We start from the raw sequence: 21,662 nt of genomic DNA on the forward strand, positions 1-21,662 counted from the left end.
GATCGCTCACCGGCGATGTCTGGTGGTACCCACATTTGTGCGAGGCAGATTGACATGAGAGGTTCACGCAAATAAGCTGCTGCACCTGAGATGCCGAAAGACTCTACTGACCCTGCAACACAATTATTATTGGCTGCATATGTCCGCTAATGTTAATGACTTGGTCGCGGGTTGCACGGAGTGTACGTGCCAGAAACCACCAGCACAAAGGTCACAGCCTCCCTGACAGCCCATTGTTGACTCTAATCAATGAATTGGTTGCTGTCGATATTCTCTGGACTTTTCCATGCTCACCAAGAGGGAATACATTTCTCCTGCTGGGGGTTGAATATCTCGCAAGGTTGCCGATGGCCTGGCTGCTGCCTGACCAGACAGGAGCATCAATTAGTGATGCACTCCTTCACGGATATGTGATAGACAAAGGCCCTCCAGAGCAGCTCCTCACCGACCAGGAATAACATTTTTCGTTACAACTCCTAAGAGAGGTATGCGAGGCACTGGGCACACAAAAGGTATGCACTTCCCCGTACTACCCTCAAACACATGGTACGGTCGAAGAGCTAAAAAGAACCTTAGCAGCAATGCTCTGCCAAGTTGTAGATACAACACAAACCGACTGGGATCTCTATATTTTGGGGGTCTTGGCAGCATATAGGCTGGCCCCACATGCCTGCACGGGGTTTACTCCCTTCTACCTCTTGTACGGCAGGGAACCTGCACCTTCCATAGAAACGCAGCTGGGTAAGACTCCCACAGGGCATGTCAAATCGGCCGGCGTCCTTACAGGTCATGCTTGACCGCCTGCACGAAGTGCGGACAGCGGCATTGGCGAACACCTCGGAAGCCCAGGCCGCTAAAGAGCAAAATAAAATGCAACAGGATCACACACCTCCATGGGCGGTTGGCGACAAGGCATGGCTACATTGCCCGCAGGTCCCATTACGTACCTCTCCTAAGTTACATCAGCCATGGCAGGGCCCAGTCAAAATAGTCCAGATAAAGCGGCTGCAATGTGTACGTATACAGTCGGGACGTCGCCGTTGGTATGTTCACCCGTCGTGCCTAAAGCCGTATCTTTATCATCACCCATGCAACTGAGGTGTCCGACAAGCCGCTGCACCTGTCAGCAGCACCCATATCACCTGTACATGATCCTGTCCCGCCCACAGAACTGAGAGTGATCCCGGACAGCACGCCGCGGGACCCTGCAGAGAATGCGGTCTGGCAACGAGGACCCGTGCAAGATGTGCACGACAGCACTGATACTGTCCTGGACGGAGCAGCAGACTATTGAACCTCATTCCCAAATCTTATTGTTGGTCTATTATTAATTGTGGGAGATGCAAAATCTGCGTGGCAAAGACACACACCACACATTGTTATTTTTCATGTATTATTTATTGCCACAAAGTTGGACACAGGGAAAACTTAAATTGTGCCATCAAGTTCTAATGGGTGAAATTCCCCTGGCTCCCCGTGGTCTGTTAGGTAGGCCATTCCTCCCTGGTGTTAGCCGGGACGGCTCGTTTTATTTTTAAAGGGCAGTGGTGTAATGACCGAGGCAACAGACCACTCCCCTGAGGCAAGCGTACAGGCAGACGGAGAGTCAAGAAGTAGGCCAAGGCCTCCTATTAGTGCAGAGAGGACTCCGAAGTGATTGGTCGGAAGGCAAGGTTCAAAGGGATTGGAGGGTTTAAAACGTGAAAGGCAGGAAGCGAGGGTTGAGGGTTGAGGCGACGGGTGACAACCGTTGGTGGAGGAGGACGAGGATTGGCCGAAAGGAGCGGGGCGAGCGAAGCTTCAAGAGAGGGGCTCGAAATGTATAAAAGGGGAGAGTACAGGAGGAGGTGATGTTTGGGGAGAGTACAAGCTTCAAGCAGCAAGAAAGAAGCCCCGGCCAAGTGTTGGTGCTGTGTCTAATAAAAGGCTCCAAGTAGCAATGCGTGTCGGCATTATTACAATACTATGAAATGTTTGATTATTCTCACAATCACCCACTCCCAAGGTCCTATGAATCATACAGGTCCCGGAAGCACCGAGCACTGCCTCTCATTACCTGATGCGACCTCCTAGAGGAATCAAGATGATGCCACTCGCCTGCAATCAGGTCGCTTTATGGCAATACCGTCATTATGGTCGCAATTCTGGTAGAGAGAAGGTTGCTGTGTGCTTCTGTGGATGAGTATGTGCATGTGTACATGAGTAATGCTATGTGATGCTGCATACATGTGTGTGCTATCGAGTGTTGTGCAAGCGCCTATGTCTGAGAGAGGCAGATGAGACAGAGAGAAGAGAGCGCGAGGTGGGTTGGTGGAGATTAGTGGCATTTGTATAAATTGGCCGCCTTTGTTAATTCGCAGTGGTGATGTACAGAACTTGTATTTTCGGCTGAGTTGACCTAGGTGAAGTCAATGTCAGGTTCATGGCTATACCTAGCTCACGTTGCGCATCATGACCGGAGATTGAACCAGATAGTATGGATTGTGGTGTGCAGAAATGGAGACAAACATACACATGCAAACTGCGACAAACGTACACAAAGAGTAGTATCACATGACACACACGCAGACATGCACACACAGGGACAGAGTGACACACGGTGAGACACACAGATACACACATACATGAAAATGGTCACAGTGGACAAAGATTCCCCGTATAGCATTAACAAATTGAAGGAGCAAGTGCTGTTCGCGAGCACCTATGAAGACAGATAACGGCACACTCGGGGGAGTGGGTGCCCAGCATCACGCCCGGTCACCTGGTAGGCGGGTTTGTAGCGCAGCATGCGAACTGCTGTACTCCCAGTCTCCACTCCCCACTGCATTACCAGTAACAGTGGAACACACACGGACACTCACACAGACACTCATATACACACACAAAGACAAGGGTTCCTCCCGTATATCCTGAACAGGTTGTTGGGGTAAGGCCTACTAGCAGGCACCTATGAAGGCTGGCACGGCACACAGAGGAAGGAGGGGAGGGTAGCCAACACCACGCCCGGCCGCCTTTGTCTTTCCAGCGCTGATGTTTACACACCACACCAAGTACTAATTTAAGGGTGAATCGACCTAGGGAAGGCCACACACACACACATGTGAAACATACAGTGACAAAGAGAGACATACTGTGACACAAAAACAAAAATCCCCCTATAGTCTTAACAGACTTGTGGGGCAAGTGCCGTGAGCGAGCACCTATCAAAACTAGCACAGTACACGTGGGGGTGGGTGGCCAGCACCACGCCCGGCTGCCTTTATCTCCTGAGTGACGAAGTTTACACTCCGCACGAGATACTCATTTGAGGCTGAGTCGACTTAGGGGAGGCCCAGGCCAGGTTCAGATAATCGTCACTGGTGTTGGCCGTGAGCGGGAATCAAACTCGTGTTGCTGGGTTTGTAGTGCAGTATGCTAACCTCTACACTCCCCTCCCCAATACCACATACACACACGCAGTTACACACACACGTACATAAAGCATAGCACACATTGAGGCTCTGACACGCACAGACCCATGGCCACACACATCCACAAATACACGTAGATGCATAGAGTAAACAGTAGAATTGGGATGCAAACTCAACACTTGCAAGCTACTCTTTAACCAAGCTCTTTATTTACAAACTCGGCTTCTCAATATTTCACTTGGGGGCTCTTAGAGAGCAAGGCAGCCAGTGCAGCCTTCTAATGGAAACTGCCACGTTTGCCTTGACAGTACGAGGGGCGATGTTCTGATCAAGACTACATGCACTCGAGCCAATGCCACTTTTGACATTCTATAAACTATTAAAATATTTTGATTTTACCAGGCAAGGCTCAATATTTCCTGAAAAAGTTAATTCTGCCAAAACGTATAAATCTTCGTTTCCTGTCGGATAGAAAAGTAAAATATATTGGTAACGAAAATTGAATATGAACTGGTCCTGGACCTTCCCTAGATCGACTCAGCCTTAAATAAGTACCTGGTGCGGCGTATAAACATCGCCACTGGGGAGACAAAGGCGGCCGGGTGTGGTGTTGGCCACTCTGAAATGCATAGATGTTAGCGAGCGTGCAGTGCTTCCTGGATGTCTTGTAGCCTGGGGCGGTCCATCGGGCTATGGCTAGGATGACTCCACAGAACCCGACCGCCTTCCCCCACCAGGAAATCGCCCCCGAGCTTGGAAACGTGCAGAAAGGGAGAAACAGGACATGAGGGCACTGCTACAGTCACTTAAGATCATGCAGGTGTTTATATAAAAGGACGCTCCTGCTCCTCTGCTGCCAATGTGGACTAAAATTCTCTACTCTGGCTGGGCTGTATATGTGTGCTCAAGTGTGTATAGCTGTCAAAAACCTGATTCAGGTCTTCCGGAGGGCCTTCTGCAGTTTGGAGAAGACTGCGCCCAGCCACGATCTGCTCAGCGTAGTAGATTAGCGTTGCCACAGACCACACCCTTGACACCGAGACACGCAGGCCCAGCACTGCAAACAGCTGCAGGAACCATAACAAGACCACCACAGGCAGGGTATATAAACGATGACTTGCTTCTGTTTCCAAACAATACTTGGTTTGTTGTACCATTCTCCATACAGTTAATCTTAAATACACTTTAAAATGTAAATGCAAGGTGACTGGGTGGTTCGAGCGTCAAGAGCACATAGTGATTTTTTTATTCTATGAAAAGCCTTTCAGGGTCCATTCTCATGTACACGGGGTCGCACTGCTCAACCGACAATGCACCAGGAATAAAATTGTGAAACAGAATTTTGGTAATAACCACACCCCTTCGCAGGAAGCCTAGGTGTGCTCATACCCGTAGTATGCATGGCTCCAAAGTTGCCCTCCGCCTTCCCCCAGCAATGAAATTCAAAGTTGTGTTGCTTATATATACGTGCTAATATCCAGCTTCTACTGTAACAAAAAATCATTGTGTGTCCCTGCTTAAATGAGCTCGTTCGTGCTCATCTCCATTTGTGGCAGGGGCCACTCCATCCAGATGACAACTGCTACTGCTTTCCCATGAAGTGGTCCTCATTTTATCTAGGTCAGAGGTGTTGAAGGGCTTTGTTGACCTCAAATAACAATATCCATGGAGTAGTGTCTTGGTAGTCTCGAAGTGATGCACTGAGTGATGTTTTTCCTGCAGGATGGAGTATTGTTTTAGCACAGCAATCAGTGATATTAATTTGCAGCAGGGAGCAGGGCTTGATTGGGTGCTGCAGCGGATTGCGGTACATTACTCACTCGTCTGTTGGGGTCGAGCAGCATGGGAAAAGTAGCTCCCGTCTCATTCAACCAGGCCTTAGCTCTGCTGCAGCTACTGAACGACACCAACACCACCCGCGCGGCCAAGTCTCCCTACACACGGCAGTAAGGACCAGAGACAGGCAATCAGCCAGGCAGGCAGTAAGCACAGGGAGATAGAGAAAGACAAAGACAGCTGAGATCACACAGACAGGAACATAGAGCTTGGTAAGATCAAGAAACACACCAGGGAAATGTAGCAAGTTCTATGCCAGTGCTGTGTTTCTCAATGCAGTGTGCTGCAGTGTTGAGGATGCAATACAAATGGTATGGCACAATGCAGTGTGGTGAGCCAGGGTGCAGGGAAGTGTTGTACATGTTGGTGTGTGGTGTTATAAATAGGCATATGATTAATTTCCATCACAATGTGATGTTTACTCATTCAGGGTAACAATTAGGTTAAAGAATCATTCGATTTTTCTTTTTGTTTGCACTGTATGTCATCTGTGTGGTTCCTGTTGTGCTATCTGTCTTATCTGTACAGTTGTTGTTTTTCGTCAATAGTTATAACAAATTAAATAAGCATTCACAGCACTTTGTTTACCCATCGCTGGATGAGGCTTCACCCATGCGGTTTTTTTTTCATGGGTGTTGTTGTTTGACCATACTTAACCACGGTGGTCAGTATGGAGGCCCAGGACTGGTTCAGATAGTACTCGCCACTGATATAAGCCGTGACCAAGAATCAAACTTAGGTTGAAGGTTTTGAAATGCAGTGCGGTAATCACTGCACCACCACTCATTCCTGTTTACACCATTGGCCGACATTTAAATGAATACATAAAAAATGATCAATTCTTGCACATACAATGTGTATCAGGGTACATTTTAATTGCTGAATCATTACATGCACCATCATTGTCATGCAGTGCAAAGCAGGACTACGCTCTATGGCCCTGTTTATCCATAAAATCCTTATTAGTAAATCTGCGCTATGCTTAGCTAATTTATGAACCCATTGTCAAACTCAATAAACCTAAGACGTCCATCTAATTACCCTTTAACTATCCCAAGAACGAGAACTGAAATATGTGACAAAGCCTTTGCAGTTGCAGCACCAACGTTTTTGAACAACCTGGTTTCTTCCCTTAATATCATAAATACTCCTTCAAAAATATTCTGAAGCAGATTAGTGCTGGATGTAGCTACATTTAAAAATGTGATTTGCAACTTTGATCCTAACCCATGTATTAGTAGTTCCAGTTTAAGGTACAATTTTATTCAGGGCCTGTGTCTTGTTTTGGTGTGGTCTGGGACTGTTTTTGCTGTTGTTTTACTGCCTTTCCCAAGCTTGGGAATTGATGTACTTATGCAATTTCAACTTATATGCTTTATTTTTATTATTCATTTAAGGGGCACCACGGTGGCGTGATGTCATCTTCCTCGCCTGCTATGCAGGAGATCGTGGCTTCGATCCCAATCCTGACGCCTGCTGTATATTTGGAGTTTGCATGTTCTCCCCATGGTCGCACAGATTTTTTCTCCGGGTCCTCTGGTTTTTCCCTCCACATTTAGAAGCATTCGTTTAGATTATTTGGCTGCTATACATTTCCATGTGATAAGCCACTTCGTTGAGCTATCATTTGTGGCAAGGAAGCTTCTGTAAAAGAAGCTAATAGCTCAGTGGGTTTTACCTGCTAAAATATGTTTTAGTGATTTTCTTACCCTTCCTATATTTTGCACTTCTTTCGTGTTTTTGTATTCTTTGTTGTTGTAACTTTCTGACCCGCCCCTACTGCACATCTGTGAAAAAAGTTTTATAGCTCATCGGAATCCTCCAGCATAAATGATACAAGCAGTGTGATTTGTGAAGTAACAGAAGAGACTCGTTCACACCTTAGTATAGAATTGCAGTGTTGTATGCGACAGAAATGTGGACTAACAAGAACAAAGAATAATGGGAAGTCTCAATATGTGGGTATGGTAACGAATGGAGTAAATCAACTGACTGCAAAGATAAATGAGGAAGCTATAGAGGAGTTTCAAGAGGAAAGAAGAATAATTAGCACAATCTTGGGAAGTCAGAATTGGTGACTTAGGCTTCATGAAGGACGTTCTCCAAAGAATCATGTTGGGTATGTGGCCAAAAGGAAAAAAAAACTAAATGCTGCCTGATGACTTGAAGGGAAGGGATCCATGCAGTGAATGGAAAATGATGCTAACGAATAGGAAAGGATGAAGTATTAGCTAAATACCTGGCATTGGGCTGAGGGATATTGATAAGGTGTTGTGTGTTAGGTGCGGAGACCTGGTGAGTGAGGAGCCGGGCGACATGATCGCGTCAGGGCAGTCAGGCGAGATGACGAAGCAGCACGAGCAGCACGGGTGAAGAGTCCTCACCCAGCACCTCTGCGAGAGAAACCTGTCTGCAAACAACCATAAGGCAAAAACACACATACAAAATCAATAATCCTTTTCATTGCCTCCACAGACTGCTGGGGAAAGTGCTGTTAGTGAACACCTATTACGGAGCACAGTGCATGAGGTGGTGGTGTGGTCAGAACCAGGCCCGGGTCGTAATTTAAGTCTGAGTCAATCTAGGAAAGGCCAGGACCAGTTCAGACATTCTCCACAGGTTTTGGCCATGGCCGAGAACCGAACACAGATCGTCGAGTTTGTAGTACAGACTGCTAACAATGATATGAACACTCCCCATACTCGTGCAACAACCGCCATTCTCCACGAAGTGGCGGTGACATCACCTTGGGACTTGTGCCAGGCTATGTGCACTCTAAGGCCACGTGAAGTGTCAAACGCCCACTGGCAGGAGGTCACGGGATAGACCCAGGTGCCATGGGTTGCGTGACTGCAATGAATGGCCGATGCACCACCTGTGCCCTCTACTGTGCCAACTTGTTGTTTTAACCGGCCTGCACTCTGCTCGTTGTTGTGAGCGTCACTCCTCCGCCCTCCGTTGTTTTTGGAGGGCGACTGCCTCCAACTGCCCAGTCGCGTCCTTAACGAGCCTCCTCCACAGAGGCTGATCTTGACACCGCTGGGACCAGTCATCGGCAAGTCCACTCAGCTCTACGTCCTCCTGTACCACATCACTCCATCTCTTCTCTAGCCCGTGCCGCGCCCATTTAGCCCCCTCTATCCGGCTGAACAAAAGCTGTTTGGGCATGCGGTGGCATGTGGGGCAACATAACCCATCCAACGCAGCCTTGCCTGCTGGAGCTCACCGATTGGACTGTGTCCAGATCTTTCGAGAATTGGTGGGCTCCTCACACAATACAGCCTGGTTAAACCCAGAATGGATCGTAGGAAGGCCAGTGTAAATGCACAGCAAATCTGCAAACCTGTTCCTGAGGTCGGAAATCACATCACCTTTTTTCCCCTGAGGATAGAGATAGGTGTGGCACTGCAAGTTACTTTTTTGATGGAATTAAATAATTTGATCGCGAGCTACGAAGGCAGACTACATCTCCTCAGCAACCCATGACCACCACTCATCCTTGCAGCGCCGCACGGCTCTCCGAACCTCCGAGCAAAGGCTGCGGTAAGCCTCCTCATTCTCCGATCCGATGTGAGATGCTATAGGCAGTGGAAGTGGGCCTGTCGCTTTATCTCAGCCATCTTGAACACCTCCTCCATCAGCCAGGGTCTCTGGGCAGGTTTGAACCATGTACCCAAAGCAGCCATTGCAACTGCATGAGCCACAATCCTCAACTTCACCTATTTCCCCCCAGTATCAGGAGGAGGGGGGGGACAATGCTAAACCCCAGCTGCAAGTGATGATGAAATTCTCACAACTTTCATTAGCTAGTTGAGACTAGGTCACTATGGGTTTGAATAGGGTCCTAGATGGACACCCACCACCAGAGTGTAAGAATGGCAGGCACATCTTACAGATGAAAGGCCGATGATCAGTGGTCAGATCAGCTCCACCATAGGTCCTGGTGTCAAGGGCATGGGGCCGGATCCACTGTTCCATCACTATATAGTCCAACAGATGTTCTTGCTTGGACCCAGCGTGCATTCATGATGTTGTGTGGATGCGCCGATGCCGAAAAAGCGTGTTGATAATTACAAGCCCATGGGCCGCACAGAAGTTGAGCAACTTCCGACCCTTGTTATTGAGCTGATCTGGCCCATGCCTTCCAATCACTCCAGCCCAGGTGCCAGCGTCATGACTCACTCAGGCATTAAAGTTACAGAACAATATGACTATGCCGAGGGGCCACTTTAACTAACACCTGTGACAGGTCATAGAAGGTATCTGACTCATCGGCCTTGCCTGCATCTCTCCATTGATGTTCATCTTCGGTGGGGGCAGAAGCGACCACCACTCGTACGCGCACACATACGAGTGGGCTCACCGTCCACAGCACGCATCCGTGAGCTCCAGCTCTAGCGGGAGCTGCACTGCTGGCTCTGCCACTCCTGGTGCTGTCACCTCGTTGTCAAGGCGCTCATCCATGCCCTTCAGAAATGAGCTCCACTCCTCCTGTCAGGCACAGGAGTGGGCGCAGAAAGAGTGGGGGAGGCTATGGTGTCACACACACTTGCAGGGGAAAAATAAATGCTTGACAATACAGGAGAGACGCATACAGACGAGTCACCTACGTTTATCTAATCGGCCTTGGGACCAGCAACGTGTGCAGTAACCGTAGCTCACAGTATGACAAGGTAAATTGTATGTATGTTTATTAATTCTCTGATTTGTTTTCAGGCTGTACCGCATGTAGTTCAACATGCTCCACATCCTGTTGTTCAGCACGAGAAGCGAAACTTTGGACATCATGCCAAACAACATGTGGTACAACCCGCAATCACATCTGAAAGCCGATGTAGTACAACTAAACACTATACAGTAGACACACTAGATTATATAGTAGGAATGTCACAAATAATCGATGCATATGTATTTTTGTACTTCACAGAACACACATTTATTGCATGTAACAATACATGTTTTACATCTGTAATGGTTTCACGTGAATCATTCAGCCACTAGAGGCCGCTACAATCATCAATTGTGAAAACTGACTGTACTGCGAGGCATGGGTAGGGTGGAGAGATTAGTCAATATACCCTGAGTGTATAGTGGTATTCAGCCAGATAGGGCTATGGTCAGAGTACTTGACTTGAATGAAATACCAGTAGAGTACTGATTCAGCTTTTTACCCTTTCAGAGTTGATGAAATACATGCCAATTTGTGGGATGTCAGCAATGGTTTTATATGTATATTATACCAGCCATTGTCATGGAAAAGTGGAATTTCTGCTGTTGGCTCAGGCCACCAAAACAGCAGATTTGAGGAAGCAAGAACTTTGATTTTACGAAGATTATTCCATTCTTGTTGAATAATCAGTAACGAGACTGCTAATGATAAATGGTAAATTAGATTTATGCGAGACAATTCAAAGTTTATTGCTGTCAAACTACCAAAAACTATTTTCTTAATACTGGAATTTCAGTCAAATATACTTCAGTTGTAGGGCATACACCCCATTACAGAATTTTTTTTTAAGTAAAGCTTCCCCTCCCTCCCTCTCCTTCTCCTCCCACTCCTCCCTCTACTCCATAACTTCAGTTCTTCTTCCCTCACTTGACCCCTCCCCACATAAAAGTTGAAACACCCGCTCTCGGTCCCCACTCGGTGTGGCAGCAGCGAGCACAATCTCCTCCCTCCTCTCAATCCAGGAGCACAGCTTTCACATCACGGTGCATGCTTTGTACCGGGCTCCTACCGAAATATAAAAATACATTAAAAACTGAAGCTCCTGACAGTGCCACAGCAGTGACACAAGAGGCAGGTGCTGTGTAACCATGTGATTGTCACCAGAGTGGAGCTACCACCTCGAGCTGCAGGAGTTCCTCCACTGCATCACGCACATCGGATTTCCTGTACAAAGACAAATATTGTACACCATCAGAAGAAGTGTTGCCCTTCTCAGTCCTCCTTCCAAGAGTAGGTTAAAAAATAGTTGTAGAGACACTGGCCCCACTCCATGCGGCAGCTCCTCACTCTCTACTGCTCCCACATGTGAGATGGTGTGTCAAAGGATTAAAACATCTCAACAGAATCAAATCAAAAGCTGTATTATTGAATATGTAACCATGTCTGCCTCTCTTGCCTTTATATACCATCTTCACTCTGTTGCCTTCCTTTGCTGCTTATAATCGTACCTCAAAGGTCAGTGTTCTCGTTAAGTATCTCACATCACTGTGCATGTCTGTCGATCTACTTGTGCTCTTTATCCATCTTTATCGCACTTTGACAAATGTTTTCTTACTGGCCTGCTCGACAAAGCATATGGTCTCATCTTTTGTACCCTACGACTAAACTCTGGAAGCTAATACTTTCCTATTTATTCTCCGAATTACAGCTTGCAATCTTGTAAAGCAGCTGTTAATCGCTCGTCACTTTCAACTGTTGATTTGCTACGTGAATAAATTCACAATGTCATCTGCCGAAAGGGAGTCCCACAAATATCTCAATGTGCAAGAAGAACCCCAAGCGAGTAGAGGAGAACACAGAGGGAAAGAGGAGCTCTGAAGAGGTGAGGGAGCCCCACGAAAGCAACAGCCATGAGCATGTGAAGGACTTTGTGGGATTGAGAATTAATCAGGTGACCCACAGAGATCCCCTGCGGGCACAGGGGCCTTGAAGAGGCGGCACTCACCCCCAGTGGAGCCTCCACAGCTCCTCGAGGTCAGCACGGCTGCTCACCAACACGCTTTGGCACAATTATGACAAAATATCCACAGAAAATTAAATATTATAGATTTCGAGATTAACCAACGCCATATTTAAATGCACACATGTAAAGTGTTCTATCGAACAACATTTGTACTGTATAATTTCCAATGAGCTCACCTGGACATGAGCTGTGCATACTCTCGGATCATCGCACCCAGACGAGTGATTTTCTGCAGCACAAACTCCTGCAGCTCACCTGCTGGGAACAACCACGAGTCCTGCTGTTCAGGGAAGTGCTCTTTGAGATGTAGATTGTAGCAGCATTGCGTCAGGGTCACACCCATTACCTCCGATTGGCGACGTACGGTGCGAAAGAAGTTCTACATACATACATCCCATTATTTATAAGCAATGCTTTTTTCTGGCTCAGGGTCCAAACCACGTTGAGGTGTCATGTACACGGTTTTGTTTTACCCAATCTCAATGCGTTCCGACTTGGTTACAAATAAAACAAACGCAAACACCTGGCAGGCCGATTTAAGTAAGGTCCTTAAACACACCTCGAGCTTGTAAGAAATGTGCCAGTGTATTATTGTGCTGCACCAACATCCAGTGGCAGCTACGCATGAGAACAGCTGAACATGTGAGATGGCAACACCGAGTTATGGCGTGACCTCTCGAGCCCCGGATTCACACTCGCTGGTACATTGTCCATATGCCCTGCCACGTGCAGAGAGGGTGGTCATGAAACTAATGTTAGGTCCTGGAAATGTGTGTGCAGTCGTGACCGGACTGTGACCACCGGCTGACCGGTGGAACCAGGGCCCGAACCCAGCAAGTCGGCGTCTCTGACGCGACCACGACGATGAGCCCCGAGGCCATCCAGGCCCCCCCCCCTCTGCGCCGCTGATTAAAACACAAAGCGACCCCCCCACCCCCCCGTTCAGCCGAACACCAAGGCTGGAACGTCCATCCGACTTTCGCCTCCCTCGTGGTAATGTTTACACATTGCATTACACTCATTTGAGTAACAAAAATAACATTGTGGAATGAAGCTATGACAGTAAAATAATTCAAGTTGATTTTTGTTTTTAAACTACAATACCTCAATTGTGCCACAAACGGTCTCGAGGCCACAATTCCGTGTTTGGTCTTGTAACATTCCATTTGCGGATATCCCTCTAAATACAATCGCTCATGGGCCGAAATACTTCATGCACTTTCACAGCAAAAGCACAATTAACGTTAATTCAAAGTTCAAAGTAGACCGTAAGTTATTGGGGTTTTTTAGGACCGATAACCCAGCGTGCTCGCCTAGACCCCTGCCTTGGAGAGGGGAGCAGCACAGGCGGGGCCACTAGGCCGAGGGGGGTGGCGAGTGACGGGACCGGATGGATCATCGTGGTCACGCGGCAAAGAGGACCTGGAACCCGGCGTCTCAGCTCTCGACTGTCCGCCTGGGCGACCCGAGACACACAGAGATCCTCCTCCTACCGTCTTCTTCACTCTCCGCCCGAGCACCACCCAGCAGGGCCCGTCCGCCCGCAACGGTCCGGGCCAGCGCCTTGACCAGCAGCTGCTGCTGGGAGCAGTTCACCTCCATTGCCGTCCTGCCATCACCCCACCCCCCTGCGCCTCGGATCATAAAGCAACAACAAACTGTATACCTTGTCAATCCACTGTGGGAGAAGGCCGACTCGTGGAAGGGTTTTGTTGTTTGACCATACTTCACCACGGTGGACAGTGCAGCTTGGTGGCATTTAAAAACATCATCACCCGCCACTGATGCCAGCCGTGGCAGGGAGTCAATTTGCCGGCTTTATAGCGCTAACCACTGTGCCACGGATCCTCGCAATAATGTTGGCAAATATTTACCGAAAAAAGCCTCGATCGAGCCTCAAGGCTTTAAAAGGAGCCGGCTTCAAGATGTTTGGCCAAACCCCAAACGTAATGATTCGCAAAACCGTCCACAGTAGATATGGAGTTGGCACAACGCTGGAATTTGTTTTGCCACAACACGGGGATTGAGGCACAACGCGAAGCAGGCCCCCCCAGAGACATTGATCGCAGCAAGTGACACAACACGGTAGTTGTAGTGCACAAGTCACGGGAGGCAGAAGTCACGACGCGTGTGTGACCCCCTGTTCACATGCCGCTGGCAGCCAGAAGTTCGTGGCTATGTCCAGATGAACGCGTCCATGAAGCAGAAACTCAGTAGGACTCCCACAAGGTGGAACAGAATCGGTGAGAAGTCATCTCAAATGTTACCATCTGGTTACCGGGACTCATAAGATGTAGGAGGCATAACGTGTCGAATTCAATCACGATACAATATTTAGAATTAGAATCTATTGACCGGGTCAAAATGCATTTATAAAACACATGACAATTAAAATGTCCTGTTTGCGAGACAATTGGAAACTAATCAAACTATTTAAACGAATTGCACGTTTAATATTTGTGATCGAATGGCATGCTGCGTGGGGCTGCGAACTGGCCGCATTGAAGATCACCGAGTGAACATGCAGTCGGCGGCTCATGTACTCAGGAGTGTGTGGATGGCGTGGTTTTCACCTCCCCGATCTGAGGCGGTGGTGGTTCCAGAGAATGTAGGCAACAGTATTTCGCAGACACGCTCAGGTATGGTCAACTTTATTGGAATTTTATTTTGTACACAATTGCGATCTGGCACTATTGTGGAGATCGGTAGATTTATATTGTGGAGCAGGAGTGGTGGTGAACCGGCTAGAGAAAGCATATGGTGTGTAAATGTTAAAACGTGTTAGGATACGTAATTGTACATCACTTCCCCTCCTAATGTGCAGGGAGTCAAATCTCCATGGGAAAGTCGTTATGTCTTCAAGCCCAAAATCTGAATACATTAAAAGGTATTTCGAGTTTTTAGCCAATATATTCTACTTATGCAGTCACGTCAAAATGTCCAGTCCATTCCCCACGACTCTAAACCTATTAACAAATGCATGTACTTCTAATCATGTGGACAATTACATATTAATAACTTAGCATTTTCTCAATACATTGCTGGATGAAGGCAACCCCACACCTTGTCGGTCGTGGGGGTTTGACCATATTTCAGAGCTGCTGAGAGCGGGTTTGATGAGGGTTGTCCAGGATTCCTTGGTTTATCACTCTTCAATGATGTGAGCCGTGGTCAGAAATCAAAAATAGGTGGTGCCAGGTTCACAGCAGGACATTAAGCACTTAATCACACAAGTTTTTTTCCCTTAATACACATGTGTAGTGTACATCCTGTTAAACTAAGCATTCAATAAAACAAACCACATCGCAGGTACATCTCAGATTAGCAAGGTTGGCTATGTATGGTGCGAAAGAAGTTCAACATACATACATCTCTGTAGTTGGAATAAGAGGTGCAAGTGCGAGGCATGTTTTGCCATCCCAGTGAGTGTTGGTTTGATTGTGCTCTTCTCGGTTGGTGAGCGAGTCGAGGACGTCGCGCATATCGCTGTAGTTTCGAGTCTCTCCACAGAACCGGTTTTGACCTACGCACTGGTATTCGTCTGATCCTGAAGGGATGGTGTACCAAGTAGACAGACTAAAATATGAACTTAAAATCTTCCAATTGCAAGTTGGCCAATGCCACAGTGCTGCTTTACAAACAAGGTTCTGTAAAATTTCGATTTAAAGCTTTCGTGACTGCAGGGATTCATCTTCTTGGTTCTTTCGGTAAAGTCACGTAGAAGGGAAGTAATAAAATAATAAAAATAAAACATAATAAATAATTCTCACGTTTCGGCCACAACGCAAGCATTCAGACGCTGTCTCCCCGACAGACCTGGTCTTCACCTGAGGACGGCTGCTTGCGTTGTGGCCGAAACGTCGTGAGAATTATTTTATTGTTTTATTTTATTATTTTATTACGTGACTTTACCGAAAGAACCAAGAAGAAGGTTCTGTAAAGCAGGATAATCAGAATCATACATGAAGGGGACTTTGGGATGATGCAACAGGAAGACAACCTGTTCATGCTAACAGATTTTTTAAATGTTTTTATCTTAATTTACCAAACACTGCTACTCCACGAAAACTATTCTGAAATCAGACTTATATGTCATGACATATCCGCTAATACATCTTAACTCAACCTGGATTAGGGCAAAGACTTATTGTGCAAAGTAGACATGTTTGCCCAAATTCATCTTGGCAGAAAGGCTTTTCCCCCCATGTTATTTGGCAGGAAAAGACATTACCATTAAATCCTACCAATATGGCTTTTCTGCTGAGAATTGGGAGAAAAGTGGCATAGACCACCATGAATCAGGACTGTTTCATCAATTCTCTCATCTGATGAACGAAATGTATTTATAAAGCAATTATGTGACTGAATTATGAGGCTTGTCTAAAACTGCAACACTTTAGGGACGTGTTTTTGGAAACAAAAATGGTACTGAGGCACGAGCCAGCACTGCTGAGATCCTAGGCGACAATCCAGGCAATGACCAAACCAGATCATCATGTGCTGGTGATCTCAGTCAAGTTACACATGACTGCACAGCATATCTACTTTCTCACTGAATTTGAAATGTGCCAAATATGTGGACCAAATATTTAAGTTTTTAACGCATGAAAAATGTGTGGTACCCTATGTGAATACAAGGCCAAATATAAGTACCTCCAGAATTACAGTAGGGTTCTGTGGCACCATATCTGGGGGCTAACACAAAGAGATGCACTCCCCACTGTAATAATGAAAACATGGAAATGTAGTCATGTCATGATACTGATAGGACAAGTTGGGATAATATTGGGAGACAAATCGAAACGCACATTACACTGTAATTATACAGTAGGAACACAAAACATCGAACACTTGTGGAGCTCTTGACACCCCACAGGCAGGCATTTCAATCTGTGCGATGCAGCCGACCACAATCACCCCACCATGTTAATTATAATTACGTTTGCTTGGCCTTCGTGGAGCATTGCAGCTAGCCATTTACTGTGAACTTTTGTTTGAAGAGACGAATCTGTCCAGATGCCCTGCACTCTGGCCCTTATTCTCTACTGACTGCACATGGCTCCGTGTTCAACATTTTGATAAGATGTATTTTCATGTGATGGAAACATTTGTACTGCAAACCTTAACAGGGTCAAGATATCTTGCTTTTTGGATATTTGGGGACTTCCTTGTTTGTGAATTGCTGAAAAGAATCATACTTTTACAAACTTCGCTTATTGCAAATCTGTTATAATTTTATAATTTGCTGAAAATTCAATCTCCAACAATGTGTAATTTCGTGGCAGCTGCCTGTTACACGGAGTTAACCAGTGACATTCCTTACGAAGCTTGAAACCTGCTGATGGGCTACGTTGTTTGCAGCATGGTTTTGAATATTTCACGTCTCAGAAAATCCATTGTTGTACAGCACTTCTACGCTCCCCACCTTCACCAACCCAAACGGATCAACGTCTTGAAATCAAATGCACCTCATAACCCATAGTGTGGCGGAGGTCCTCATTCAGATGCACATCCTGCCGATGCTCAGAGTAAACATTGGTCCAGGGTTTGCTTTGTTTAAACAAACACTGCTGGGATACATTTATTCATTAGGTCGACTGGTTGAAGTAAACGTTTCTTCACGGATTAAAACACTCCTTAGGATTTAAGTATTATTTGGTTTGGGATGTTTTTTTACATACAGTAGTTGAAAATTTAGATCCTAGATAAACTCATCTGTAAGCAGGTAGAACACATGGCACAAGTAGCCTACCTGTAAACCCATTTGGCTGTACTATCTCCTTCCTGCAGGCACATTCTGGATGGATTGTTTCCTGCCTGCCAGCTACAGCCCTTGGCGGTCCACCAAACCAGTCACCAAGCCGATGGGGTCAAAGGCAACCACCACTAAACATCTGTTGCATTTTCAGAAAAAAAAACAACCAATGTCTAAGACCACCCACACCACACAAAGAGTTTAAAGAGAAGCCAGCTCGCTGTAAAGGTCTGCTTTTTATTGGCAAAATCTATCACTTCCCTTCCAGAAAAGAGAGCATTATTACAATAATTAGAGTTTTATGAACACAATTTTTTTCTAGTTTTATACAAGGCAAACTGTTTGTGAGCTATAAAATAACACAAGGGTAAGCAATTGTACTCTGTGGTATATAATTAAGGGCAAATTAAGGGCGTTACCATCACTAATTTACATGAATAGCTATAAGCAACTGTACACCGTTCTGAATCAAGATGCTTTTTTCCTGTAATGCATTAACGTTTGCACGCTTGCGTGGTATGCAGCCGTCCCCGAGAGCCAATACTGTGCCGCTCGAGAGTTTGAGTACCGGTGGCCAACAAAGGAGTGAATTTGCAAATCGCTTCAAGTCTACGCGGAAGACTAGGAATTCGTTTTCTCCAATAAACCATGCAGCACACAAGCAAGCTGAGGAGGAAGGGGTCTCAGGAGGCAAGGGAACACGTGGGTGGGTAGGGGAGGAGATTGAGGAAAGGCAGTAAGAGATGCCCACTGCTTACCTGCTCATCCTACGCTACTGCCATTCCCACACCTCGTCCCACCACACCCATCTGTCCACCAGCCCCACGCCTCACTGCTCCTTATAGAACCATGACTGTATTAAATCAGAACCTGTGACATGCTGTTCACCCAAATCTGCATGATTAACGCTGTGTATTTCGATAAATCAATCATTAAAAAAACAATAGCTGTTGCGTCCACGTGTTCCACAGACTGCACAGTTTCCTGCCTGCATTTGCTCGCCAATCTGGACCCCTGCTCCTTCCCAACAGGTGCAGCACTAGCGTCGCTACGACAGTATGTCTACCCAACGAGCCTCCAGCGCACGAGGGGATATGGGGGCGTACGTGCCAACGGAATCGCCTGGACGAGCTCCCCCCCCCAACACAACTCTCGTGTGCGCAATCTCCACCGGCCCAATATCACAATCCCTCTCCCAACCACCCCAAGCCTGCACACACCCCAGCCTCATGAGACTGGCCTGACAAATGCATTGTCAAATAAATAACACAAAATAGGCTACTATAGTGTTGGGATGGATGGCTAGCCACTCACAAGCACGTGTGATATTTTGTAAATACAGGTTAATGTACAAGTATCACATGGTGACGGGTGTGACTTACGTGCACACGCTGCACCACCACAACCACCACTACTACCCCGCTCTGCGTGGAGCTGCGCCCCTCACGAGTCATTTCCCGCCACAGCTGTATTTTACAAGATTCCCCCCTCACCGCCCCGATGGCCCAAGAGAGTGTGCGCGGTGTCGCCCGAACTGCCGAGCGTTGCATCACAAGAGGCAGGACAGACAGCATAGGAACCTGCCTGGGCTTCAAAAACACCCACGCACGCATTTTATGCAGACACGCACACAAGCACTTCAGCAGACGACACGTGCCTGTCATGAACTCGCAAGCACACACGCACGCACTCCCATCTATCCTAAACACATGCTGCATATGTGCATGTAACGCGACCATGTACGCACACACAGGCAGCACACATCATGATCTGTCAGTGTTCATGGCAATGGAAAGCGGTGCCGTGTTGACGGTGCGGCCTGAAGCTGCTGCACGTGCCACCCCCCTACCCTGCCCTGGCTGTTGGCTACCTCATCTGTTGGCGCCTCGTATAAGTTGGTGGTGCCCTCCACTGCTTTCTGTCCCCATCATTGTACCCACTGACCTGCAGTTTCTGGAAACACCACTAAACTGAAAAAAGTACATTGTTACTTTTAAAGTAGTATCGTCTTAATGGCTAAATACTGTTGCCTGCAAGTACAACTATTGATGCATATGACAACAGTCTGCCTGTGGTTGTTGTCAAAAACAGATATTAAGTTCATGTGCTACGTATTCAAATATACCTCAAGACGAAGCAAATTTCGGGTATCCAGCTGGGTGGCAATATGGCAGTGTTGAACTAACATTCCGGTCGTGAGTCTACATCTCGGATGGAGGTCGACCCACCCTGTAAATTCCACCGAGCTCGATGGTTACAACACTGGTATGTCAACAGTGGGTCGTCTATGCATTAAATCCCCTTTGCCAAAAGAAAGTAGAATTTTCTCCACTGGCCCTAGACCTCCAGTAATGGTGGCGAGCATAATCCCTGTTTGGGAAGTGTAACATCAAGCATAATGTTTTTTTGTGTTTTTGCTTTTTTGTTAAAAACCATATTGTGTTTAAAATAATATAGATATTTCCCCACGCAAGCGTGTAACATTGGACCTGCATCTCGTGCGTGTGTAACATTTCATTACTGTGTGCGTGCCACTTATTCATAGGTACCCAACAGTTGGTTAAAATGTGGGCTTCTCCAATGGACAGAAAATATTTTCCCATGTCAACTATGAACAAATCTCAGCCCTACCGTAACCCAATGCCTCGAACAACACATTATCGGGATGACCACAAACTTATGTTCCTCACACCATCTGGAACACAAAAATGAATCGATAACCACCTTCTCAGACAGAATAGCTAACATTTTGGGTTGTTATTTTTGGCAAAACTGGTGTCTTTGCACTGCGATGAAGATTGACCAGAGCATATAATAAAGTAATAACAGGCCCAGTGCATCTTATGGCCTAGTATCCTGGGGAGAGCTTTACTTTGCTTTCCTTTCCTGTTCTGTTCCTTTTTAAAATTTTGGCAGGGAAGGGCACAGATAAGTTTGGCCAGCTACGTATAAAAAGGGCACGTTGACACGGCGGAATATGGAACTGTAGTGGGGGGAGGCATGCAGCTCTCATTCAACACGGTGGATGTGAGAGGGAGGAAGGGGAGGAGAGGGGGTAGAAGGAGGGAGGCCGAGGCAGCCCCGGCGCTTAGCGTGCATCGTGGCACAATCCCCCCGAGCGGGAGTGCTACCTTTGTACAGTCTCGAGTACACAACACGCACGCACGCACGCCCCTCGTCAGATCCTGCCAAGCAAAGCGTATTTAAAACACAGCAGAGGAACCCTCCGTACATACGGCAACAGCATAAAATTGAGAATACATTTTCAGCTATACAAGTCACCAACATACATTCCTATTATACCGTAGTACCCCTCCACCAGTCGACAGCGGGTTAGGGGGTTCTGGGTTGCAGACAGCCCTGTGCGCGGGGATCCGAGTGTTACAGTGACCGTGGAAAGTAATTATGCCCCCAGGAGAAACGAAACGCAGGGGGTAAAAAAAAAGCCCAACACCACCCCAGCCATCTCGCTTGTTTCCTTTACGCAAGCGCGACCTGTGTTAGTGTCCCACGCCTGCGTCAATCCACTGAGCCCCGGCGTTGGCAGACGTGCGTCCCGCGGTCCGAGCCCATGGCCCGTCGCCGGTTGGTGTCGGCGAGCGGCCGAGGACTCTGGGACCATCTGCTCGCGGCAGGACGCAGTGCGAAGAGTGGTGGTGCCTCCGGGCACGCACCTCACCGCTCCCCTGCCCCCCACCTCCCCCCACCGTGCGCCGTAGCCGAGAGCCCGCAGGAGGTGGGCGGGCGACGGGGCATGCGTTTGTGCGGCCGTTATACGAAGACCTTTGCCAGGGCGTCAGCACCGGCGCTGGCGATGAAGGCCTTTGATGGGTGGAAGGCCACGTCGTGGATTGCCTCGTCAAACTTTTTGCGGTGCGCAGTGATCTCCTGCACACACGTCTTGCTCTCCAGGTTCCACAGCCGGATTGAGCAATCGTGACCTGACAAAGAGGGAGAGGGATCACTGCT

General features: G+C 47.3%; 2 protein-coding genes and 1 long non-coding RNA gene across 7 annotated transcripts in view; 1 reads left to right on the forward strand and 2 right to left on the reverse strand.

Moving 5' to 3' along the window:
• Positions 1–1,376: 1,376 nt before the first annotated feature.
• On the reverse strand, positions 1,377–17,811 carry LOC144719690 (uncharacterized). 4 transcript variants are annotated; one of them, XR_013585657.1, is made up of 9 exons: positions 13,432–17,811; positions 12,115–12,193; positions 11,921–11,974; positions 11,094–11,139; positions 9,610–9,737; positions 7,539–7,656; positions 5,231–5,344; positions 4,340–4,477; positions 1,377–2,821 (listed from the first exon to the last, which is right to left on the reverse strand). XR_013585657.1 is itself a non-coding variant. In XM_078595821.1 (7 exons), the coding sequence occupies exons 1-6, from the start codon at positions 13,580–13,582 to the stop codon at positions 7,581–7,583; spliced, it is 534 nt and encodes a 177-aa protein (XP_078451947.1). In that variant the 5' UTR covers positions 13,583–17,811; the 3' UTR covers positions 1,377–5,344; positions 7,539–7,580. The 4 variants fall into 4 exon arrangements, 1 of the variants encoding a protein (XP_078451947.1); XR_013585656.1 differs by having other exon boundaries at positions 1,377–4,162; XR_013585655.1 differs by having other exon boundaries at positions 1,377–4,477.
• LOC144719692 (uncharacterized) lies at positions 12,868–18,650 on the forward strand. The gene is made up of 2 exons (XR_013585658.1): positions 12,868–12,931; positions 13,229–18,650. It is a non-coding gene; the product is annotated as an uncharacterized LOC144719692 (long non-coding RNA).
• Positions 17,911–21,662, reverse strand: part of LOC144719689 (striatin-3-like) — a 124,269-nt gene continuing 120,517 nt past the window's right edge. For both annotated transcript variants that reach the window (XM_078595820.1, XM_078595818.1), the window contains one exon: positions 17,911–21,634. In XM_078595820.1, the coding sequence (XP_078451946.1) occupies positions 21,465–21,634 (170 nt within the window). In that variant the 3' untranslated portion in view covers positions 17,911–21,464. The remainder of the gene's footprint in view (positions 21,635–21,662) is intronic.

This window comes from Lampetra planeri, chromosome 7 (assembly GCF_965212315.1).
Source record: "Lampetra planeri chromosome 7, kcLamPlan1.2.h2, whole genome shotgun sequence".
In the NCBI taxonomy this organism is placed as follows: Eukaryota; Metazoa; Chordata; class Hyperoartia; order Petromyzontiformes; family Petromyzontidae; genus Lampetra; species Lampetra planeri.